This window comes from Gymnoscopelus braueri (assembly GCF_963280865.1).
Source record: "Gymnoscopelus braueri genome assembly, chromosome: 8".
Lineage (NCBI taxonomy): Eukaryota > Metazoa > Chordata > Actinopteri > Myctophiformes > Myctophidae > Gymnoscopelus > Gymnoscopelus braueri.
The window spans coordinates 41,441,567-41,461,839 of record NC_137609.1 but is presented as its reverse complement, the minus strand read 5'-3'; the positions used below and the strand labels follow the sequence as shown (position 1 = coordinate 41,461,839).

General features: G+C 40.6%; 1 protein-coding gene across 1 annotated transcript in view; it reads right to left on the bottom strand.

Moving 5' to 3' along the window:
• LOC308089988 (neurobeachin-like) overlaps positions 1 to 20,273 on the bottom strand; it is a gene marked incomplete at both ends in the record, with an annotated part of 234,794 nt that overhangs the window by 121,734 nt on the left and 92,787 nt on the right. The window contains 3 exon segments of the mRNA XM_080434989.1: positions 1,835 to 2,032; positions 13,381 to 13,527; positions 19,712 to 19,831. Of these exon segments, the coding sequence (XP_080291115.1) occupies positions 1,835 to 2,032; positions 13,381 to 13,527; positions 19,712 to 19,831 (465 nt within the window).

The window sequence follows — 20,273 nt, the reverse complement described above, 5'->3', positions numbered from 1 at the left end:
AGACTCTATACTACAGCATTCAGAGATTGTGGAATAGTTGTGTCTAGCTACGTGAGACTAGTGTGTGTGTGTGTGTGTGTGTGTGTGTGTGTGTGTGTGTGTGTGTGTGTGTGTGTGTGTGCATGTGGTGCTCATCAGATGACAGATGGAGATGCTGGATGCAGCACCGTCCATTGTTGTTTGATTAATAATGCATCCAGCTGTTCATGCCGCTAAAATAAAACATTCATTATTATTTATCGTCACATCTCATGTCTATGCTGCTAAAGCTTTGATGCCATGCTCCCGTTCAACCTCTGCCAAACATAGGTTAACTCCATCATAATCCCCATACAGAAAACGGTTTATATATCGTTGCTGTCGGGCAAAAACCTCTTATCTCCATACTTTTTGTGTTTTCTCGTAAATTAAGTAATTAACGCCCTACTTGATCACACTACAGCGTCCACAAGCTCGAAATGTGGCGCGAAGACATCTGTAGAATCCCCAGAAGCGATTTGAGTTACAAATGTTCGCTTTAAAAAATACTTATATTCAAAGATTTGCACAACTTTTTACGATTTTTCCAAAAATTGCAGATCTACTGCAATCTGCAATCTTTGTTGAATAGCCAAAGTATTTAATAATGGCTAAAATCTAAAATGACAGATGCTTTTCCCGGTCTTAATGGGTTAAATAAAAACTGGGGATTTTATATATTTAGATGGTATTTAGAGCCAGCTATGAAGACGCATAAGGAGGCAAACGAAGGTCGCTCAGCTCACTCAGTAGACTAATTGCTGGGAAACAAGCAGTTCAGCACGGTATTAACATGGATTAAAGCTAAATTAAATCTCATGACTGAAAAGCGTTTTATGGCCAAGTCCTAATACACAATATGTAATTGTTCTACATACTGCCAACCAAGTGAAGAAATCACAGATTGCTTTTATGAATTATCTGAGACCAACAGGGTTTTATGGAAGATGGCTCTGAACATAATAATTATGTTCACAATAATAATTATTGTTGCTAATTTGACCACTTCAAATGCTGTTATCTTAAAATAATAACCGAAAGTAGCCTAGTGTCTCCAAGCCCTCAGTGAGAGCTCGTAGATCGGCTATTTTGGCTGCAACAGCATGCTTCCATAGAAGACATTCTGGCTTTTATGGAATCCAAATGACTGCAATCAGTCGTGGCGACTGACAACTTAAAGACATCCTTACTGGGTGACTGAATTTCCCTTTGCGGGATCAATGTAAGGTATTACTTAAGGTCTTATAGTGTTAATCTAACTCAGGGAGTGTACGAATGGATCCAAATGGACCTGTAACTCTGAGAATGTACAAGTGGAACCAAATGGATCATCACTTGTACACCCTCAGAGTTAACCCATTAAGACCTGGAACGCATCTGTGTAACTTTTTGATTTGAGCTAAAAAGCATTATTTTACACTTTTGGCTATTCAAAAATAGCAGATATACAAGCTCATAGCGCGGCACCGAGTGCCGCACTACGAGCTTGTAGATCTGCTATTTTTGAAAAATCGTGAAAATATGTGCAAACTTTGAATATATATAGTTAACATTTTAACTCAAATCTTTGCTTCTGGGGGTCCCTGGAACAAAATATTTTGAGATGGGGGTCGGCGGCCAAATACATATCATTTTGGTGGTCCTTGACATGAAAAAGTTTGAGCACCACTGATATAGAAACATACTTTTTTTCTGAATACTGTTAGGATTTAGAAGACATTTTGTAGAATCAGCTTCAAGTCTTAATGGTTTAAATGAAAACTGAGGATTTCCCATCGGTATATATCTGCTGTGACCACGTGACCGCGTGTCTGACCTGCAGCATGAGCGCGTGGGGGGAGTGGACGAAGATGGAGGGGTTTTCCCGCGGCGAGGACTCCAGACACAGCTGGGCGTCGGTGGCCTTGGCGTTGTAGGTGAAGGAGATGGACGACGCCAGCTTGCTGTCGTACAGCACCTGCTTGTGGTGCTCCGCCAGGTGGATGTCACTCTCCGACTTGAACTTGAAGGTGCTCTGTGTGGACAAACGACAACAACACAATACATGGAGACGTGAGGGGATATAGTTTAGATGTGTCTATTTAGTGTATCTTCAGAATATTGTCACAGCACAGGTGTACAGGTAAAGAATTGGAGGTGAATTTTTTTTTCCATTCATGCTCCATCATTTTGTGTATTCCCTGAGTAAGGACAGAGAGTGAATGAAAAAAGGACACAGGATAGAAACGGGTTAAACAAATCAAGATATATGCATACAGTACATACAGATAGCGTATATGTATTAGTAGGTATATCCATGATGTTTGGAACAGTAGCATCAATGCAGGTGTGTACATGTTTTTTAGAAACATTAGCATCATATGCAGGACAGGTGTGTACATAATGACACCATGAGGCCAGGTTAAGGTTTTGAGGTGTTTTTTTGCGAGGCGTTGTGAGCTTGTAGATCGGCTATTTTCACAATATGTATCTGTGCAACTGAATCAAGCTAAATGAAATGCCTCAACTCCTACAATTCCAAGTGCTTGTCAGGGTGGGGGTGGGGAGGGGGGGGTCCCAGTTCAATTATGATTCGGGGGTCACGGCCTGAAAAGGTTGAAAACCACTGTCATGTTTCCTTTTTTCCCCTTATCTCCCAATACAGAGTCATTCCTCCTAGCAGCTAATATAATATGAGAGTGAAAACACTAGCGTTGACTCCCATTGTAAGAATGGAATGCGGAAATGCTCGTTCTATCTCAATGAGATAGTTCCAATGTTTGGAACTATAGCGGCCCGCTTTGCGGCGAGATCAAAGTGTGTCATAACTCGCTCTCTCTCTCTATGGGTCTGTGTTTCCCCAAACACCTGTAGTCCCTGTCACAGCTGGCCCTGTACTGTAGCCCCATCTGTGTTTTAGGTTGTTCAGGGTACCGTGGGCTTGTTGTTGTCGTTGTTGTTGTGCCACCGTGCAACTAGTGTTCTGGTTGTTAGTGTATTAGTTAATTCTGCACCTGGCTTTGTTGTGAACAGTGTTGAAGGTGCACCTACCACTAAAAATAAAAATAAATGTCATCATACTTCATTTGGCAGCCCCCAGCCCAACTACCAAAAATGCAATAACAGCGCACCTTTGAGTTGTTTTTTAATAAAGGAAAACGCTAATGTGGGCAGTGCATGAAATGCTAAATATAGCATCGAGCTCTCAACAAAAAAAGAAGAACTTGTGTGAAACTCCCACAAAAAAATAAATTCCAAAGCAGTTTCAAACAAACTGAAAAAAAATTATTAAAAATTTCCAACCAAACAACCTGAACTTAAAGGGATATTTCACTTTCAAAAAAACTTTGGGTCATTTTATTGTCTACTCAGGCTTTTGAGAGCCCCCCAGACCGTTTTTAAGTTGCTTGATTCAGTATTTAGATATTTGATATTCATTTTGTCAGACACGCCCCCTTCCTATACAAACCCTTTATAACTTCAAACTCCATTTCTAACATGTTAAATTCATCAAAAACACCCGTCCTTGGTTCTGGTGACTCACCCTGCCCTCCTAATACGCGAGGGGGCCGTGTTTTTTCAAATTACTTTTTCATTTAATTTTAATCTTTTTTTTGGAAAATGAAAAAAAATTCAATACAATAAAAAAATAAAATAAAATAAATGAAAAAAGTAATCGAAAAAACACAGCCCCCTCGCGTATTAGGAGGGTAGGGTGAGTCACCAGAAGCAAGGACGGGTGTTTTTGATGAATCTAACATGTTAAAAATGGAGTTTGAAGTTATAATGGGTTTGTATTGGAAGGGGGCGTGTCTGACAAAATGAATATCAAATATCTAAATACTGAATCAAGCAACTTAAAAACGGTCTGGGGGGCTCTCAAAAGCCTGAGTAGACAATAAAATGACCCAAAGTTTTTTTGAAAGTGAAATGTCCCTTTAAAGACGAGGCCCCATTTTGTCACGCACTAGGGTTTTACATGGCAAAAGAAGGGTGCCCACACAAGATGCAAACATTTTGACGTATATTTATTTAACTATAACTAAAGTAGTAAATAAAGCAATAAACAAAAGGAATGGAATGATGATGTGAATAAGTCACTAGTCAATCATGTATGCAGTGTGTGAATGTGTGGAGTGTGCTGTGTGAGTGTTGTATCCACCTGTTTCCGCGGGAATTTACTGGAGCAAAAATCCTGTGTGGGAAACATCCTGCGGGGGGACCGGAAGTAGGAAATAGCGGCTCAGTGTGTTTACATTTGCCAGCAGAACGTAGCTGTACTGCGAACGGGCCTTTTGCATGTAGTTGAAGCGCAAGGGGGCGGGGGGCGAGGGGGGACAGAGTCAGCGCACTGAAGTCAAGGCACAGACAAATATTATAAACTCTTAGGACAGCCTAATACAAATATAATTTATGAAAAGGCTACTATAGGCTACAGTGAAGTCGGACTGAATTACTGAAACGTTTTTTCTTTTTTAACTCTCTTGGTGATTATCTGGCACAGTAGTTGTGGATTAGCAAACTGGACATTAATGTTTCCTTTTCGCGTGCGAATTACTGGACATTTAGACTGAATGTTTCCTTTACCCTCATCTTGCACTAATGTACGCAACTGTTTTGCCATGTTTTATTTGTGTTGTTTCTCATAATAAGCGTGCATCCGTTGTCTGTCAACAACACAGTAGTCTGTAGTGTGCCTTGACTTCAGTGCGCTGCGAACGAGCTACGTTCTGCTGGCAAATGTAAACACACTGAGCCGCTATTTCCTACTTCCGGTCCCCCCGCAGGATGTTTCCCACACAGGATTTTTGCTCCAGTAAATTCCCGCGGAAACAGGTGGATAAAAAGGTGCAAAAGAAACTAAACAAAAGGGCTAACCCACTCAGACTAGGTGGCACCCAAGCTCTGGAGAGGATATAGAGAGACTTCAGTGATTTTAAGGAGAGGACGTTATATACTCCCCCACACCCATAACCCCAGGTGTACCAAGTTGGCCTGACGGCCTCCTCCACTCTGGCAATCATGAAGGCTGCCGGCTAGCCAACAGTGAGGCAGGGCACAGCATACATGAGTTTTAACATAATTATGCAAAAAAACATGCCAAATGTTTATATGAAAACACATTTTCCACTACCTACGATACCCTTTTGACAGATAAATGCTTTACTTCTGGTGAAAGAGATAATGGGGGAACTGGAGCACACAAGTGTGCACGTGTAGATGTTTGTGTCACCCAAAATGGAGTCAGTGTAATTACGGAGATGAGCCGCGTGTAAACAAGCCAGCATTAGCTTAATGAACACAGCACTAGCCCGGGCGCTAATTGAATTAGCCCAGACAGAGAGAGAGGAGAAGAGAAGAGAGAAGTGGATGAACAGCTGGTGGGGCCAAATTCACTCAGCCATCCACAATTGTTCTCTCTCTCTGTGTGTGTGTGTGTGTGTGTGTGTGTGTGTGTGTGTGTGTGTGTGTGTGTGTGTGTGTGTGTGTGTGTGTGTGTGTGTGTGTGTGTGTGTGTGCGCGCGCGTGCATGTGTGTGTGTGTGTGTGTGTGTGTGTGTGTGTGTGTGTGTGCGTGTGGACTGCACCCACACACAGTTGTACACACACACGTGTCCATGTACTCAAACACGAGGCAGCACACAGGGGCAGGAGAACTGTATGAAGATTTATGAAATAATAAGACTAAAAGTCTAATAGATAGAGGTAGCACAGCACTGCTCCAAGTGTAACGGCAATCTGGCCATTAGTATTATTTTGAGATATCTTTGGTAATTTGGCAAATGGAATTCAAAATGTACTTGAGTAAAAGTACAAAAGTATTGGCATCAAAATGTACGTAAAGCACCAAAAGTAAAAGTACTCATTATGCAGAATGTCCCAATTCAAGTTTTCAAATGTATAAAAATCTTTTGAAAATAGCCGATCTACAAGCTCACAATGCATCGCGGTGTGACGCATTGTGAGCTTGTAGATCTGCTATTTTCAAATGGCCGTATTATATATATAGGGCTGAAGTAATCACTGTATGTTTTGTAATTTTTTTTGCAGTGGAGTAAAAGTATAATATTTGCCTCTGAGATGTAATGATGTAGAAAATTGGAAATACTCCAGTAAAGTAAAAATACCTCAAAATTGTACTTACAGTATGTACAGTACTTGAGTAAATGTACTTGAGTTACTTTACACTACTGGTCATAATGCCTTGAGCTGAGTGGAAGAACAGCATAGATTTTTCGTCCATGTTTCAATGCCGTCCTAAAATATTGATATCCTCACAAGTATAGTAATGCAAACGTGTGTGTGTGTGTGTGTGTGTGTGTGCGTGCGTGCGTGCGTGTGTGCGTGCGTGCGTGCATGCGTGAGTCTTTCAGACCATAATACCCTGTGGCCACAGCACAGTGAGGTGCATACCCATGCAGCCAGATCAAAGGCCGACCAAGTGCTTTGCTGCTTTTGGCCAAAAATAATTAAAGAAAATCTGTCTGGAGCCGCAAAATATGTTTGCTTTATTTATTTATTTGTGCTTTTTCTGTCCTTTCAATATTACTTTTTTATTGTTTGCCAATTTCTCAAAGCAGATCAAGTATACCCAGTAAGCCAGCAGCTTTGGTGTAAAAAGCAAACCCACGCATTAATACATTCTTTATTTTCCTTCAATAATGTGTTTCTTATTTTTATCTTTACAATAGGAAAATGTAAGAATAACTTTATGCCTTACTACAATAATAAATTATGATTAAAATGTAAAAACTAAAACTAAAGAAAACCTCTTATTCCTTCACATACTTCTTTGCCCAAGCAACTGGGAGCCACGGGAGAGAGAGGGCCTAAGAGCCACATGCGGCTCTAGAGCAGCAGGTTGCCTATACCCCTGCACCAGTGGTGGAAAGTAACTAAGTACATTTACTCAAGTACAGTACTTAAGTACACTTTTGAGGAATTTTTACTTTACTGGAGTATTTCCAATTTTCAATACTTTTACTTCTACTCCACTACATTTCAGAGGCAAATATTGTACTTTTACTCCACTACAATTATTATAAAACTTTAGTTACAAGTTACTTTTCAGATATAAATTATGATATTATAAAACATACATTAACCACTTTAGCCCTACTTTATACATTTGAAAATAGCCGATCTACAAGTGACGCGTTGTGAGCTTGTAGATCTGCTATTTTCAAACATTTTAGTACTTTTACTTTTGGTACTTTAAGTACATTTTTATACCAATACTTTTGTACTTTTACTCAAGTAATTTTTTTATTCCGGACCTTTACTTGTAACGGAGTACTTATACATTGCAGTATGGATACTTTTACCTAAGTAAAACATTTGAGTACTTTTTCCACCACTGCCTAAGAGCCGCATGCGCCTCTAGAGCAGCATGTTGCCTATATCCCTGCACTAGGAGCAGGCTGGGGGTCCCCATGGGTGCTATGCTCAGCCTGACTGAGCAGGAAAGCCCCGGGCTGCTCACAGAGCTGGAGGCCACTTTCAATCCACCGAAAAACCCTTTCATCTGAGGCAGGCCTTGCTTCAGAAGACATGACTCGCCCTGAGCTGTTCCATCTCGGGCAAGGAGCATGCAGCGAACAAGGGAAAACGTCTCTCGCACTAAACAGAAAGCTGAGCTTATTTTCCATAACGTTCAACCAACCCAAAGGCCCCTATGCACCTTTAATTCCCCAGTATGCTGTTAACTTGTATTCCTCTTTCATTCCAGTGACAGGGTTTCACAGAGGGACAGAATAAACACTTTTAAACTGGCCCTAGTTGTAGCTCTAAATGTAAACCCTGCCATTTTTACCTTTACCTAAATAATAATGTAGCCTACTCATACGCCCACCCATTCTGAGACAAACATTTGTGAGCAAAAAGTGTGTGTGTGTGTGTGTGTGTGTGTGTGTGTGTGTGTGTGTGTGTGTGTGTGATAAAGTGATAAAGTGATGCAATTAATCTCACACACACACACACACACACACACACACACACACACACACACACACACACACACACACACACACACACACACACACACACACACACACACACACACACACACACACACACACACACACACACACACTGGATAATGGCAGGTAACCTTCACTGTCCTCCTGTCATTAAGTGTGGAGGTGTTTGCATGCACGTGCACAAACACACACACACACACACACATACAGACACGCACCCACACACATTGAAGAAGACCTTGAACAACCTCCCATTAAGCTGTGGATGTCTGTAGACCAAGACACTCATGGACTCTCAAACATTAAAATGTCATGGACCCCCCCGGTTTGGTTTATATAAGGCCACGGACCCCCATAACTAACTAATCTCTCAAGAACAGATTCAGAGCTGCGCTACTGAATCTGTCGGGAGCCCCGTTCAGAACGTGTGCGTGTTAGCATACAAGTGGGCGTGCATGCCTTCAGATCAGGAAGCAGGCCACGCTTTACCCAATCAAATGTAGTGGGCGGGATTTACATCTGTGTGCTCGCTTCCCACTGGAAACAAACTGAGACTCCTCGGAGCCGACAAAACCACGGAAAGTTAGTAACATTTTAACTTGTTCTTCCATCATAGAAACAAGTGGGCTTATAACCAGAACGATCCATGTTCCGTGGGAGAAATGGTGTTAGTGTTCCGTGGAGAAATATTGTTAGTGGGAATGAAAACATAGGCGCACCACCGGAAGTGGAGGGCTGAGGGCAGACCAAAACCCTGGTTTCCAGTCAGCATAGGTCTACTTAATCACTCTCCCCCAGAGTCAAATCAAAGGTAAAAAAAACAGAGGGCGCTGTTTTTCCTTTTTTTTTACGATGGGTTCCCAGATTGCTAACAGACAGAACCAAATGAACCTGTAATGGTCCATTTGGTTCCATTTGTGTACGCTGTCAGAGTACAAATGGGGTCCATTTGATTCCTAACTATCAAATATTTTGCTGGGAACCGCCTCAAAGACCACAGCAGGTCCCCGGACCCCACTTTGAGAACCACTGGTTTACCCCTTTAGGCTTTGGTAAAAAAATAACCGATCTTTAAGCTCACAACGTGACAAAAAAAAATACTTGACTTTTTTTTTAAGATTTTCCAACTACGATGACATGCCCAAAATAATAGGGACATCATTTAAGAAAGACTGCAAAATGATTTCGTTTTTAATACATTATTTAAAAAAAAACAATGCTTCGCAGACAATTTTCCAGCGGAGCATTGAAGTGTAAAGCGTTTAATTCGCCGACTTTCACTTTGTGCCATTGTTTTAAAGATCAAACCGGGACACAAAGCGCACGCACACGCACACACACACATACACACAACGCACACACGCACGCACACACGCACACACACACACACACAAACAGATTAGTCAATAACCCGGAGCAGACAAATCGTCTCTGTCGGGTGGAAACCTCACATGTCCAAAACTGTTTACTTTTCAGGATTCTAATTCAAAAACAGCAAAAGTAGCATAAAACGCATTGCAGCGCGTTTCGGCGCGTAGCTGGAAACGCGGCGCCAGCTTGTACATATGCAACTTCTGATGCTTTTGTGTGACGCTGTAGTATGATCAAGTAGGCCGTTAATTTACGGGGAAAAAAACACAAACAGTTAAAATATGGAGATAAGAGGTTTCTGCCCGACAACAATGAAATATCTCATTTTTTTCTCTCTCTCTCTCTCCCCCCCCCTCATTATCATAGAAAACCAACAGTTCTGGGCCCTGGGCTCCAGACCAACTGAAGCATCTAATCGTCTCTTCTGGGCGTCTGATGAGCCGTTGTGTTCCCACACTGAGCACTGCTCATCCTATTGGCCTTGAGACGCATAGGGCTGTGACAGAGAGGAGAGGAGGAGGAGGAGAGGAGAGGAGAGGAGAGGAGAGGAGAGGAGAGGAGAGGAGAGGAGAGGAGAGGAGAGGAGAGGATGAGGAGGGGAGAGGAGGAGAACCCGTTCTCACTCCCAAGGTGTCACATTTTGCCGCTCTGTCAGTTGCCCTGATATTCAAGTTTTGACATGACCAAAGGTCATACCCACAGTGGGATTCGGGCACGCGCTATGAGCTTGTAGATCTGCTATTTTTGGGGGGGGGAAATCGTGAAAATGTGTGCAAATCTATATAATATATATATATACATTTTTAACTCAAATCTTTGCTTCTGGGGATCCCTAGAACAAAATATTTGAGATGGGGGTGGGGCGGCGCGGAAAAACACATATCATTTTGGGGGTCCTTGACATGAAAAAAAAACTGTTAGGATTTAGAAGACATTTGTAGAATCCCCCAGGAGCAAAGATTTCAGTTAAAATGGAATGTTCGCTTTAAAAAGCATATATAATCAAAGATTTGCACACATTTTCACGATTTTTCTAAAAATAAATAGTATTTTTGAATAGCCAAAGAAATCTAAAATGACACAGATGCGTTCCCAGACTGAATGGGTTAACTGCAAAAAAAATAGAAAGAAGAAATACAGGAGAGGAGAGGATGAGGAGGGGAGAGGAGGAGAGGGGCAACTCGTTCTCACTCCCTAGGCGTCACATTTTGCCGCTCTGTCAGTTGCCTTGATATTGAAGTTTTGACATGACAAAAGGTCATATACCCACAGTGGGATTCGAACACGGGAGGTTGCGGTCACCAGTCAAACGTTGTTATACCAGGTGAGCCGAGAGCATTTGAGTTGAGTATTTGACGGGCCAATGCGTGCCTTTTAGTTTGTGTAGTTCTATAGTGACGCATTAGGGAGTAGAAAATGACAGAGTGGCAATAACTGAAGCCTATCTGTGAGAATGTGTTGAGAGCAGTGATGGACAAAATACTTGCTTTACTTAAGTGAAAAGTATCAATACTGCAATGTAGAAATACTCTGTTACAAGTAAAAGTCCGGAATTCAAAATGTACTTAAGTAAAGTACAAAAGTATTCGCATCAACATGTACTTAAAGTACCAAAAGTAAAAGTACTCATTCAAGTTTTCAAATGTATAAAAATATTTTCAAAATAGCAGATCTACAAGCGCACAATGCGTCGCATCGGGAGGCATTGCGGGCTTGTAGATCGGCTATTTTCAAATGGCCGAAATGTATACAGAGCTGAAGTGGTTAAATGTAGGTTTTGTAATAATAATCAAAATCTACAACAGCAACTAGTAACTAAAGGTTTTCAATTAAATGTAGTGGAGTAAAAGTACAATATTTGGATCCGAGATGTAGTGGAGTAGAAGTAAAAGTATTGTGAATTGGAAATACTCAAGTGAAGTACAAATACCTCAAAATTGTCCCCTCTCAACCACTGGTTGAGAGGGGATAGGAGAGGAGAGGAGAGGATAGCATAGGAGAGGAGAGGAGAGGAGAGGAGAGGAGAGGAGAGGAGAGGAGAGGAGAGGTGTAGACTCTGGCACACTGTCAAACGGAGCTGAGATCAGTGCGGATGGGAGTCGTTGAGAAGGCACATCACAGAAGAACTGTTGGATGTGTTGTAATGTGCTGTTGTCTGCTGTAATGTCTGCCTAGCGTGTGTGTGTGTGTGTGTGTGTGTGTGTGTGTGTGTGTGTGTGTGTGTGTGTGTGTGTGTGTGTGTGTGTGTGTGTGTGTGTGTGTGTGTGTCTGCGTTGCAATGTGTCAGCACAGATAGGTGGAATGTAAATAACTCCCTACACATTGGGGTTATTATATATTACGCCGGGTTCCATATCAGACCACACCATATGTCAGCCGCAGTGTTGCCGCGCTGCATCCCAGACAATAACCAAACATCTCTATGCGTCAGGGAGAGACCACAGCTTCCATGTTGCATTGTCTCCTCTTTCAATGCGACTCCAAACGCCCTGCACAGTCCCTGTGTGTACTCATTGTACTTTGGCGAACGCAGCAAATCGGGGGGCCCTGGGTCCATTTCGGATTATGTATATAACTTCTCTAATTAACCCATTAAGACCGGGGAACGCGTCGGTGTAATTTTTTCAGATTTCTTTGGCTATTAAAAAATAGCAGATATACAAGCTCATTGCGCATCCGCTGCCGCACAATGAGCTTGTATATCTGCTATTTTTGCGGGTGAAAATCGTGAACATGTGTGCAAATCTTTGAAAATATATATATATATTTTTTAACTCAAATCTTTGCTTCTGGGGGTCCCTAGAACAAAATAGTTTAAGATGGGGCGGGGGTCCGCGGACAAATACATATCATTTCGGGGGTCCTTGACATGAAAAAGTTTGAGAACCACTGATTTAAAGCAGTTTTTTTGTATCTGTTAGGATTCAGAAGACATTTGTAGTATCCCCAGAAGCAAAGATTTGAGTTAAAAATGTTTGCTTTAAAAAACATTTGATTTGCACACATTGTCACGATTTTTCAAAAAAGAAATAGCAGATCTACAAGCTCATAGCGAGGCACTCGCTATGAGCTTGTAGATCTGCTATTTTTGAATAGCCAAAAGAAATCTAAAAAGACACAGATGCGTTCCCGGATTGAATGGGTTAACTGCAAAAAAAAAGAAAGTCGAAATACAGTCAGGAACCGTTTGCACGCTCCATCGGCTTTGAACGCACACAAGAGGCTGGTGGTGATGTGCCAGCGCTGATATTCGGCAGTCTTGGACGCCTCTTTCAACTAGCCTGCCAAGGACAAGTACCAGACAGCTGGCGAGGAATTACAGAGTCTAAGTTGCCCTTGGTAGACGGTCTCTCTCTCACCATGCAGCGTGCTGCTGTAGGGATACATGCGTGTGTCTACAAACGTATTGGTTTTGTTAATAATAATATACCCCCAAAATTAATGTGTGACTGAAAGAGTTTGCAAGGTTCCGTTAAAATGTGACAGTGCGACGAAATATTTCACAATTGATTTGTTTATGTATTCACAGTTTTTTTTCTCTGTTGCTGTTTAAACTGAACATTTTGGTTAAACCGTGAATGGCACTGGTTTGACACTGTAGCGTTTATGTACACAGAGACGTTGACAGTATAAATTATGAACACAATTATAGCTAGATACTGTAGATAGACAGACAGACAGACAGACAGACAGACAGACAGACAGACAGACAGACAGATAGATAGATAGATAGATAGATAGATAGATAGATAGATAGATAGATAGATAGATAGATAGATAGATAGATAGATAGATAGATAGAGTGACTGATTATTGATCCATGTGGGGAAGTTCAGGTGTCATAGCACCTCCCATTTATTCCAAAATACTCCATCGAACCTTTATTCTTCCTATAATTGTATGGATCCTCCACACAGTGTGGTGAGGCATTGTGTCAACATGTCATCAGCATACAGCTGTTGATGGTGCAGTCAGTGAATGAGTTGGGTATTATATAGTATATATATATATATATATATATATTATTTTTTTACCTTGTATCCTGGGCCGAGCTGGTGAATGGCGAAGATTTGCGCTGGGTTGAGAGCTTCGCTGAACACGTAGATGGCTCCCAGCTGGCCACAGAACACCCTGTTTGCGTCGGCTGTCTCCGACGAACCCAGGAAACACTTGTCATAGCTCTGTGTGGAAGAAGAGGAGAGCAGAGAGAGAAGAGAGAGAGAAGAGAGAGAGAGAGAGAGAGAGAGAGAGAGAGAGAGAGAGAGAGAGAGAGAGAGAGAGAGAGAGAGAGAGAGAGTGCAACGGGGGGGTTTAGCTGTCAAATTCAATGCCAGCTCTCGCCTCCAGGTCCTCTCTAGTGTGAGGGTTCTTTTTTCCAGAATTTTGCTGGTTTAATGGGATCCTGGGCAAAGCGAGGAAGGAACTGTAAACGTCTGTGCTTTCTCTTCCCTGTAACTGTCCATTTTATTCTTTCTAAAGGAGAGTGGGCACTGGACAGTTACAATATCCCTGGTGTCGCTTTCTTTTTTTGTTCTTTATTGTATACATTTTTCTCCCAATTCAGTCGTTATGCCGATTCACCCGCTTGTGTGTGTATGGTCCCTGTCACACTGCTGACCCCTACTGTTTGGTCTTGGGGAGGCGGGTGCAGACAAACCACGTGTCTCCTCCAATACATGAACGTGAGGACTTTGAGCGGGAGGGCGTATTAAAGGTAGGGTAAGTGATTTTCTTTGGTTAAAATAAGTGTTAAATAGCTCTATATTCTGATAGTACTCATTGCTATAGAGTGTTTGTTCAGTAAAATGAGTCTCCTTGTCCCTCCAGCTCTTTATAAAACAGAAAATGCATTTTCGTTTCAGTTTCAGTTTCATTTCCAATTTTATCCAATCAGGATAGAGAACTCAATCAGGATGTAGATTAAACAAGTGAAATTGGAAGTGATGACACTAAGCAAAATTGGAACTGGAACACTATTAAAAAAATGAAGCTTAAAAATGGGTACTTTCTCCTGATTGGCTGAGATTTTGACACCTACCCGAAAATGTATTTTCTGTTTATTAAAGAGCTGGAGAGACGGGGAGACTCCTGTTACTGAACAAACACTCTATAGCAATGATTACTATCAGAATATAGTGCTTTAACCTTTTAACTAAATACTTAACCCAAAAATATCACTTACCCTACCTTTAACGCTGTTCTGTTCCCTGCTGAACAACCTCTTCGGAGTCGCTATAGTGCAGTGACATAAATCGCCCTCTCCCTATATACCGTGAAGGATTCAAACCCGAGTCCACAACTATGTCTTTTATATGAATACACCTAGTTTATGTATTTAGTTTTATTTTATTTGAATGTGTCTTTTATTGTTTTGTCTTTGTCTTGTGCTTTTTGTGCTGTTGCCCCCTGCATCTAATTCCCTCAAAAGACCACAATGGAAACAAGCCTCTGGGGCTTTATCGTGTTTTTATCCTTTTGAATTCGTTTTCAATAAAGTGCATTGGAACAAGTTTACAAGGGATTCCATCCTGCAATTATACCTTATGGACCATACAATGGCAACTTCTCTGCTCTCTGCTTTTTGTCTCTGTACATTTTCCTGCCTATATATAAAAATAAAAATAAACTATAAAAAAGGAGGAGAGATAAGCATCTTATAGCTTGAACTTCTAGCGAGTTGAAACTAAAGCAAACTATGCATCATCGCTGGTGGGCAGAAACCTTGTATCTCCATGCTTCAACTTTTGATGTGTTTTCCGTAAATTAATGTGGTACCTCCAGTGGTGTAAAGTAACAAAGTACACATTTGCGGTATTTTTTTTACTTTACTGGAGTATTTCCAATTTTCAGCACTTTTACTTACTCCACTACATCTCAGAGGCACATATTGTACTTTTACTTCACTATGATTACTTGAAAACTTTAGTTACTAGTTACTTTGTAGATTTTTATCGCAAAACATACATTAACCACTTCAGCCCTATACACATTTCGTCCTACGAAAATAGCAGATCTACAAGCTCACAACGCGTCGCGATGGGGCACATTGTGAGCTTGTAGATCTGCTATTTTCAAAAGATTAGTCTATACCTTTTATACATTTGAAAACTTGTGAAATGGGACATTCTGCATAATGAGTACTTTATACTGTTGGTACTTTAAAGGTAGGGTAAGTGATTTGCGTTGGTTAAAATAATTGTTAAATAGCTCTATATTCTGATAGTACTCATTGCTATAGAGTGTTTGTTCAGTATTAGGAGTCTCCTTGTCTCTCCACCTCTTTATTAAACAGAAAATGCATTTTCGTTTCAGTTTCAGTTTCTTTTCCAATTTTATCCAACCAGGACAGAGAACTCAATCAGGATACAGATTAAACAAAGGAAATTGGAAGTGATGACACTAAGAAATGAGCATGCAAAATTGGAACTGGAACACTACACAAATTAAGCTTAAAATGGGTACTTTCTCCTGATTGGCTGAGATTTTGACACCTACCGAAAAATGTATTTTCTGTTTATTAAAGAGCTGGAGAGACGGGGAGACATCTGTTACTGAAAAAAACACTCTATAGCCATGATTACTATCAGAATATAGTATTTTAACCTTTTAACAAAATACTTTTTGTTTTAACCAAAAAATATCACTTACCCTACCTTTAAGTACATTTTGAAACACTACAAATACTTTTGTACTTTTACTCAAGTACATTTTTTAATTCCAGACTTTTACTTGTAACAGAGTATTTCTACATTGAAGCATTGATACTTTTACTTAAAGGACAACTGATAGGCCTATTATAGGCCAAAACGTGAATCTGCCTGTTACAGCGCCACCATGAGGCTGATTTGAAAAAGTGGCATTTCTTCCTTGGCTTAGTGGGGATGTGCGTTCAAAGTTTCGCGGAAATCGAAGGCTGCGTTCATGACTATTTACCAATGGACCGAATGCCCCCGCCCCCCAGTTAAAAATCACTAAATCATTAAAAAACGATAGAAATCAATACATGATATTTTTTTAACACTCATCTTTTAATTATTATCATTACAAACTAATAAAATAACCCTTGTTGTAAAAAAACAAAGATGTCCTTTAAAAGTAACAAATGTGAGTAACGAACAGTGTTGTGTCCATTCCCGGAAAAGTACGCCTTTTGGACATACAAGGTTTCTGCCTGACACTGTGTGTGACGTTATGAAATGAGCCTCTTATACATTACTTCCCACTTCCTCTTCCTCGCTCGCTTTCCAGAAAAACACGACAGCTGTGGCAGGCAGGGCCGCACAGCCGAACCGACAGCCAGGGCCGCCGCACAGCCCAACAGACAGCCAGCTACTTTGTGACAAACGTAGCGCTTTGATCACATGATGGATCCAAAGCAGCGAGACGAAGGCTGCAACCAACTCAACCATATATCTGTAGGTTTTTTTATTAACCTTTGTTTAACCCCCCGGGGAGATAAGATGAGTGGAGTCGAGTGAGTTCTGCATTGGGATGTTCTTTCAGCAGCAATGCCCTACTTAGTGCTCACACTAGTAAAAATCTTCCGTTTTAATTTATCCATTTCAATGGTGTAAAGTAACTAAGTACATTTACTCAGGAATGTTTTACTTTACTGGAGTATTTCCAATTTTCTGTACTTTTGCTTCTACTCCACTACATCTCAGAGGCAAATATTGTACTTTTACCCCCACTACAATTATTTTAAAACTTTAGTTACTAGTTACTTTGCAGATTTTGATTATTATTACAAACCATACATTAACCACTTTAGCCATATACATATTTTGGCCATTTGAAAATAGCCGATTTACAAGCTCACAATGTGTCGCATTGTGAGCTTGTAGATCGGCTATTTTCAAATGATTTGTTTTTGAGAACTTGTGAAATGGGACATTCTGCATAATGAGTACTTTAACTTTTGGTGCTTAAAGTAATTTTTCATGCCAATACTTTTGTACTTTTACTCAAATAAATGCTGAATTCCGGACTTTCACTTGTGATGGAGTATTTCTACATTGCAGTATTGATACTTTTACTTAAGTACAACATTTGAGTACTTTTTTCCACCACTGCCAAATGGATCCGTAAAGGGTCCATTCGGTTACATTTGTGCCCTCTCAGAGTTAAACTGACACTCGGGATTTTACTGTGTATTGTACAGTCACATCACACGGTTACATCTTCAACCACTGGCTACTGAGAAGCTTGTCTGGAGCAGTCGTGGATTAAGTGACTTGCTTAAGGATGACAGTTGGAAGAGGCTAATCTACTTGAAGTATTTCACTTTAAAACACTTCTGGGGTCATTTTAACCCATAAAAACGCCTTCTAAATCCTGACCTAAGTTTCTTTCATTACGTAACTTCAAATATTTATTCAAAAATTACAAAAATCTGTTGCTATATACTGTACATAGCAACAAGAACCCCAAAAGGGATTCCCGGCTTGAAAGGTATAGTTACGTAATGGGGTTCCAGGTCCAATTTCAGGTCTACTCTGGCTTTTGTGTGCACACCCCAGACCCTAGTTTTTTAAGTTGTTTGATTACATATTTAGATATTTGATATTTCATCAGTGGTGTAAAATAACTAAGTAAATTGACTCAAGTACTGTACTTACATAACAGTTTGAGGTACTTTTACTTTAATGGAGTATTTCCAGTTTTCAGTACTTTTACTGACTACATCTCAGAGGCAAATATTGTACTTTTACTCCACTACAATTAGTTAAGAAAACTTTATAGTTACTTTGCAGATATAAATTATTATATTATAAAACATACATTAACCACTTTAATTAGCATACACTACACATTAACCTATTTTATACATAGGCTATTTGAACATAGCCGATCTACAAGCTCACACAAAATCTGCTATTTTCATTTTTACTTTTGGTACTTTATTAAGAACATTTTGATACAAATACTTTTTTTTACTTTTCCGGACTTTTGCTTGCAACAGAGTATTTCTACATTGTAGTATTGATACTTTTACTAAAGCAAAATATGTGAGTACTTTTTCCTCCACTGCATTTTATATAAGACACGACCTCCGTCCTATATAAACCCGTTGTAACTTCAAACTACATTTTAACCAGGTTAAACTCATTGAAAACACACATCCTTGGTTCTGGTGACTGACTGATATACTAAATAAAAAAAATGCAATACAATGACCAATCAGTAGTGTGCAGTGTTTTCACAATACTTTTCTTTTTTGGCATAACCTCAGCTCGCTTGGCACCTGGATGGAGGTCATACCAAAAACAAAAGGGTACTTTACTTTTGCCCCAAAGAAAACAAGCGTTTTGTCGGTTCAATGCGGTAGAAAAAGCAACGTTACACTTGTCTGCCAGCAGCTGTAAAAAAAAACTGCAAACGTTTGTGTCGAGTCAAGTTGGTCGTGGATCAGTGCCCAAGGTCAAAAACCCTGCCCTCTCCCAGTGTTTTACAGGATAAATGCTACAGCAGTGGGTCCCAGACCTTTTCTGGATCCAAGGGCCCACAAATGTGGCGTTGGCGGCCCACCCATCTGTCCACTTAAAGGGATATTTCACTTTCCAAAAAACTTTGGGTAATTTTATGGTCTACTCAGGCTTTTGTGAGCCCCCCAGACCGTTTTTAAGTTGCTTGATTCAGTATTTAAATATTTGATATTCATTTCATCAGACACGCCCCCTTCCTATACAAACCTATTATAACTTCAAACTCAATTTTTAACATGTTAGTTCATCAAAAACACCCGTCCTTGGTTCTGGTGACTCACCCTGCCCTCCTAATTGTATTACATTTTTTTATTGTATTACATTTTTTTCATTTTCCCCAAAAAATATAAAATATAAATGAAAAAAGTCATCGAAAAAACACGGCCCCCTCACGTATTAGGAGGGCAGGGTGAGTCAGCAGAACCAAGGACGGGTGTTTTTGATGAATCTAACAGGTTAAAAATGGAGTTTGAAGTTATAATGGGTTTGTAAAGGAAGTCTGATAAAAAGTCAAAGAAAATGATTATCAGATATCTAAATACTAAATCAAGCAACTTAAAAACGGTCTGGGGGGCTAACAAAAGCCTGAGTAGACGATAAAATGACCCAAAGTTTTTTGGAAAGTGAAATATCCCTTTAATCCATTAAGACTGGGAACGCATCTGTGTCATTTTAGATTTCTTTGGCTATTCAAACATAGCAGATCTACAAGAGCTTGTAGATATCTTTTGAGATGGGGGTCCGCGGCCAAATACCTGGTACCCCCACAAGGACCCCTGGGGGGTCCCCGTACCCGAAACCAATGCTCTATAATACAAGTTGAGAGTGGCAGTGCTGCAGTGTGTGCCAGTGTGGTGGTGGTGGGCGGGGCTACACTTACATCGTTGGTGTTGACGTGCCACGCCATGTCGCCGTAGGAAACCAGCTGCCCGTTGACGTAGCAACGGATCTCCGAGTTCCTCCAGCGGTTGTAGATGTGTACGATGCTGATCATGTACCACTGGAACGCACACGCGCACACACACACACACACACACACACACACACACACACACACACACACACACACACACACACACACACACACACACACACACACACACACACACACACACACACACACACACACACACACACACACACACACACACACACACGGGAAACCGAAACTGTTACTTTTCAGGATTCAAGTTCAAAAACAGAAAAAGTAGCAGATGTACAAGCTCAAAACACGTTGCGAATGAGCTTGCAGATCTGCTACTTTTGATACTTTCGTGTGACGCTGTAGTATGATCAAGTAGGGCGTTAATTTACAAAAAAATACAAAAAGTAAAAATTATGGAGATAAGAGGTTTCTGTCCCAGACAGCAACGGTATTATAGCAGATCTACAATCTCACAACCAGTCACATTGCGACACGTTATGAGTTTGTACTAGATTGG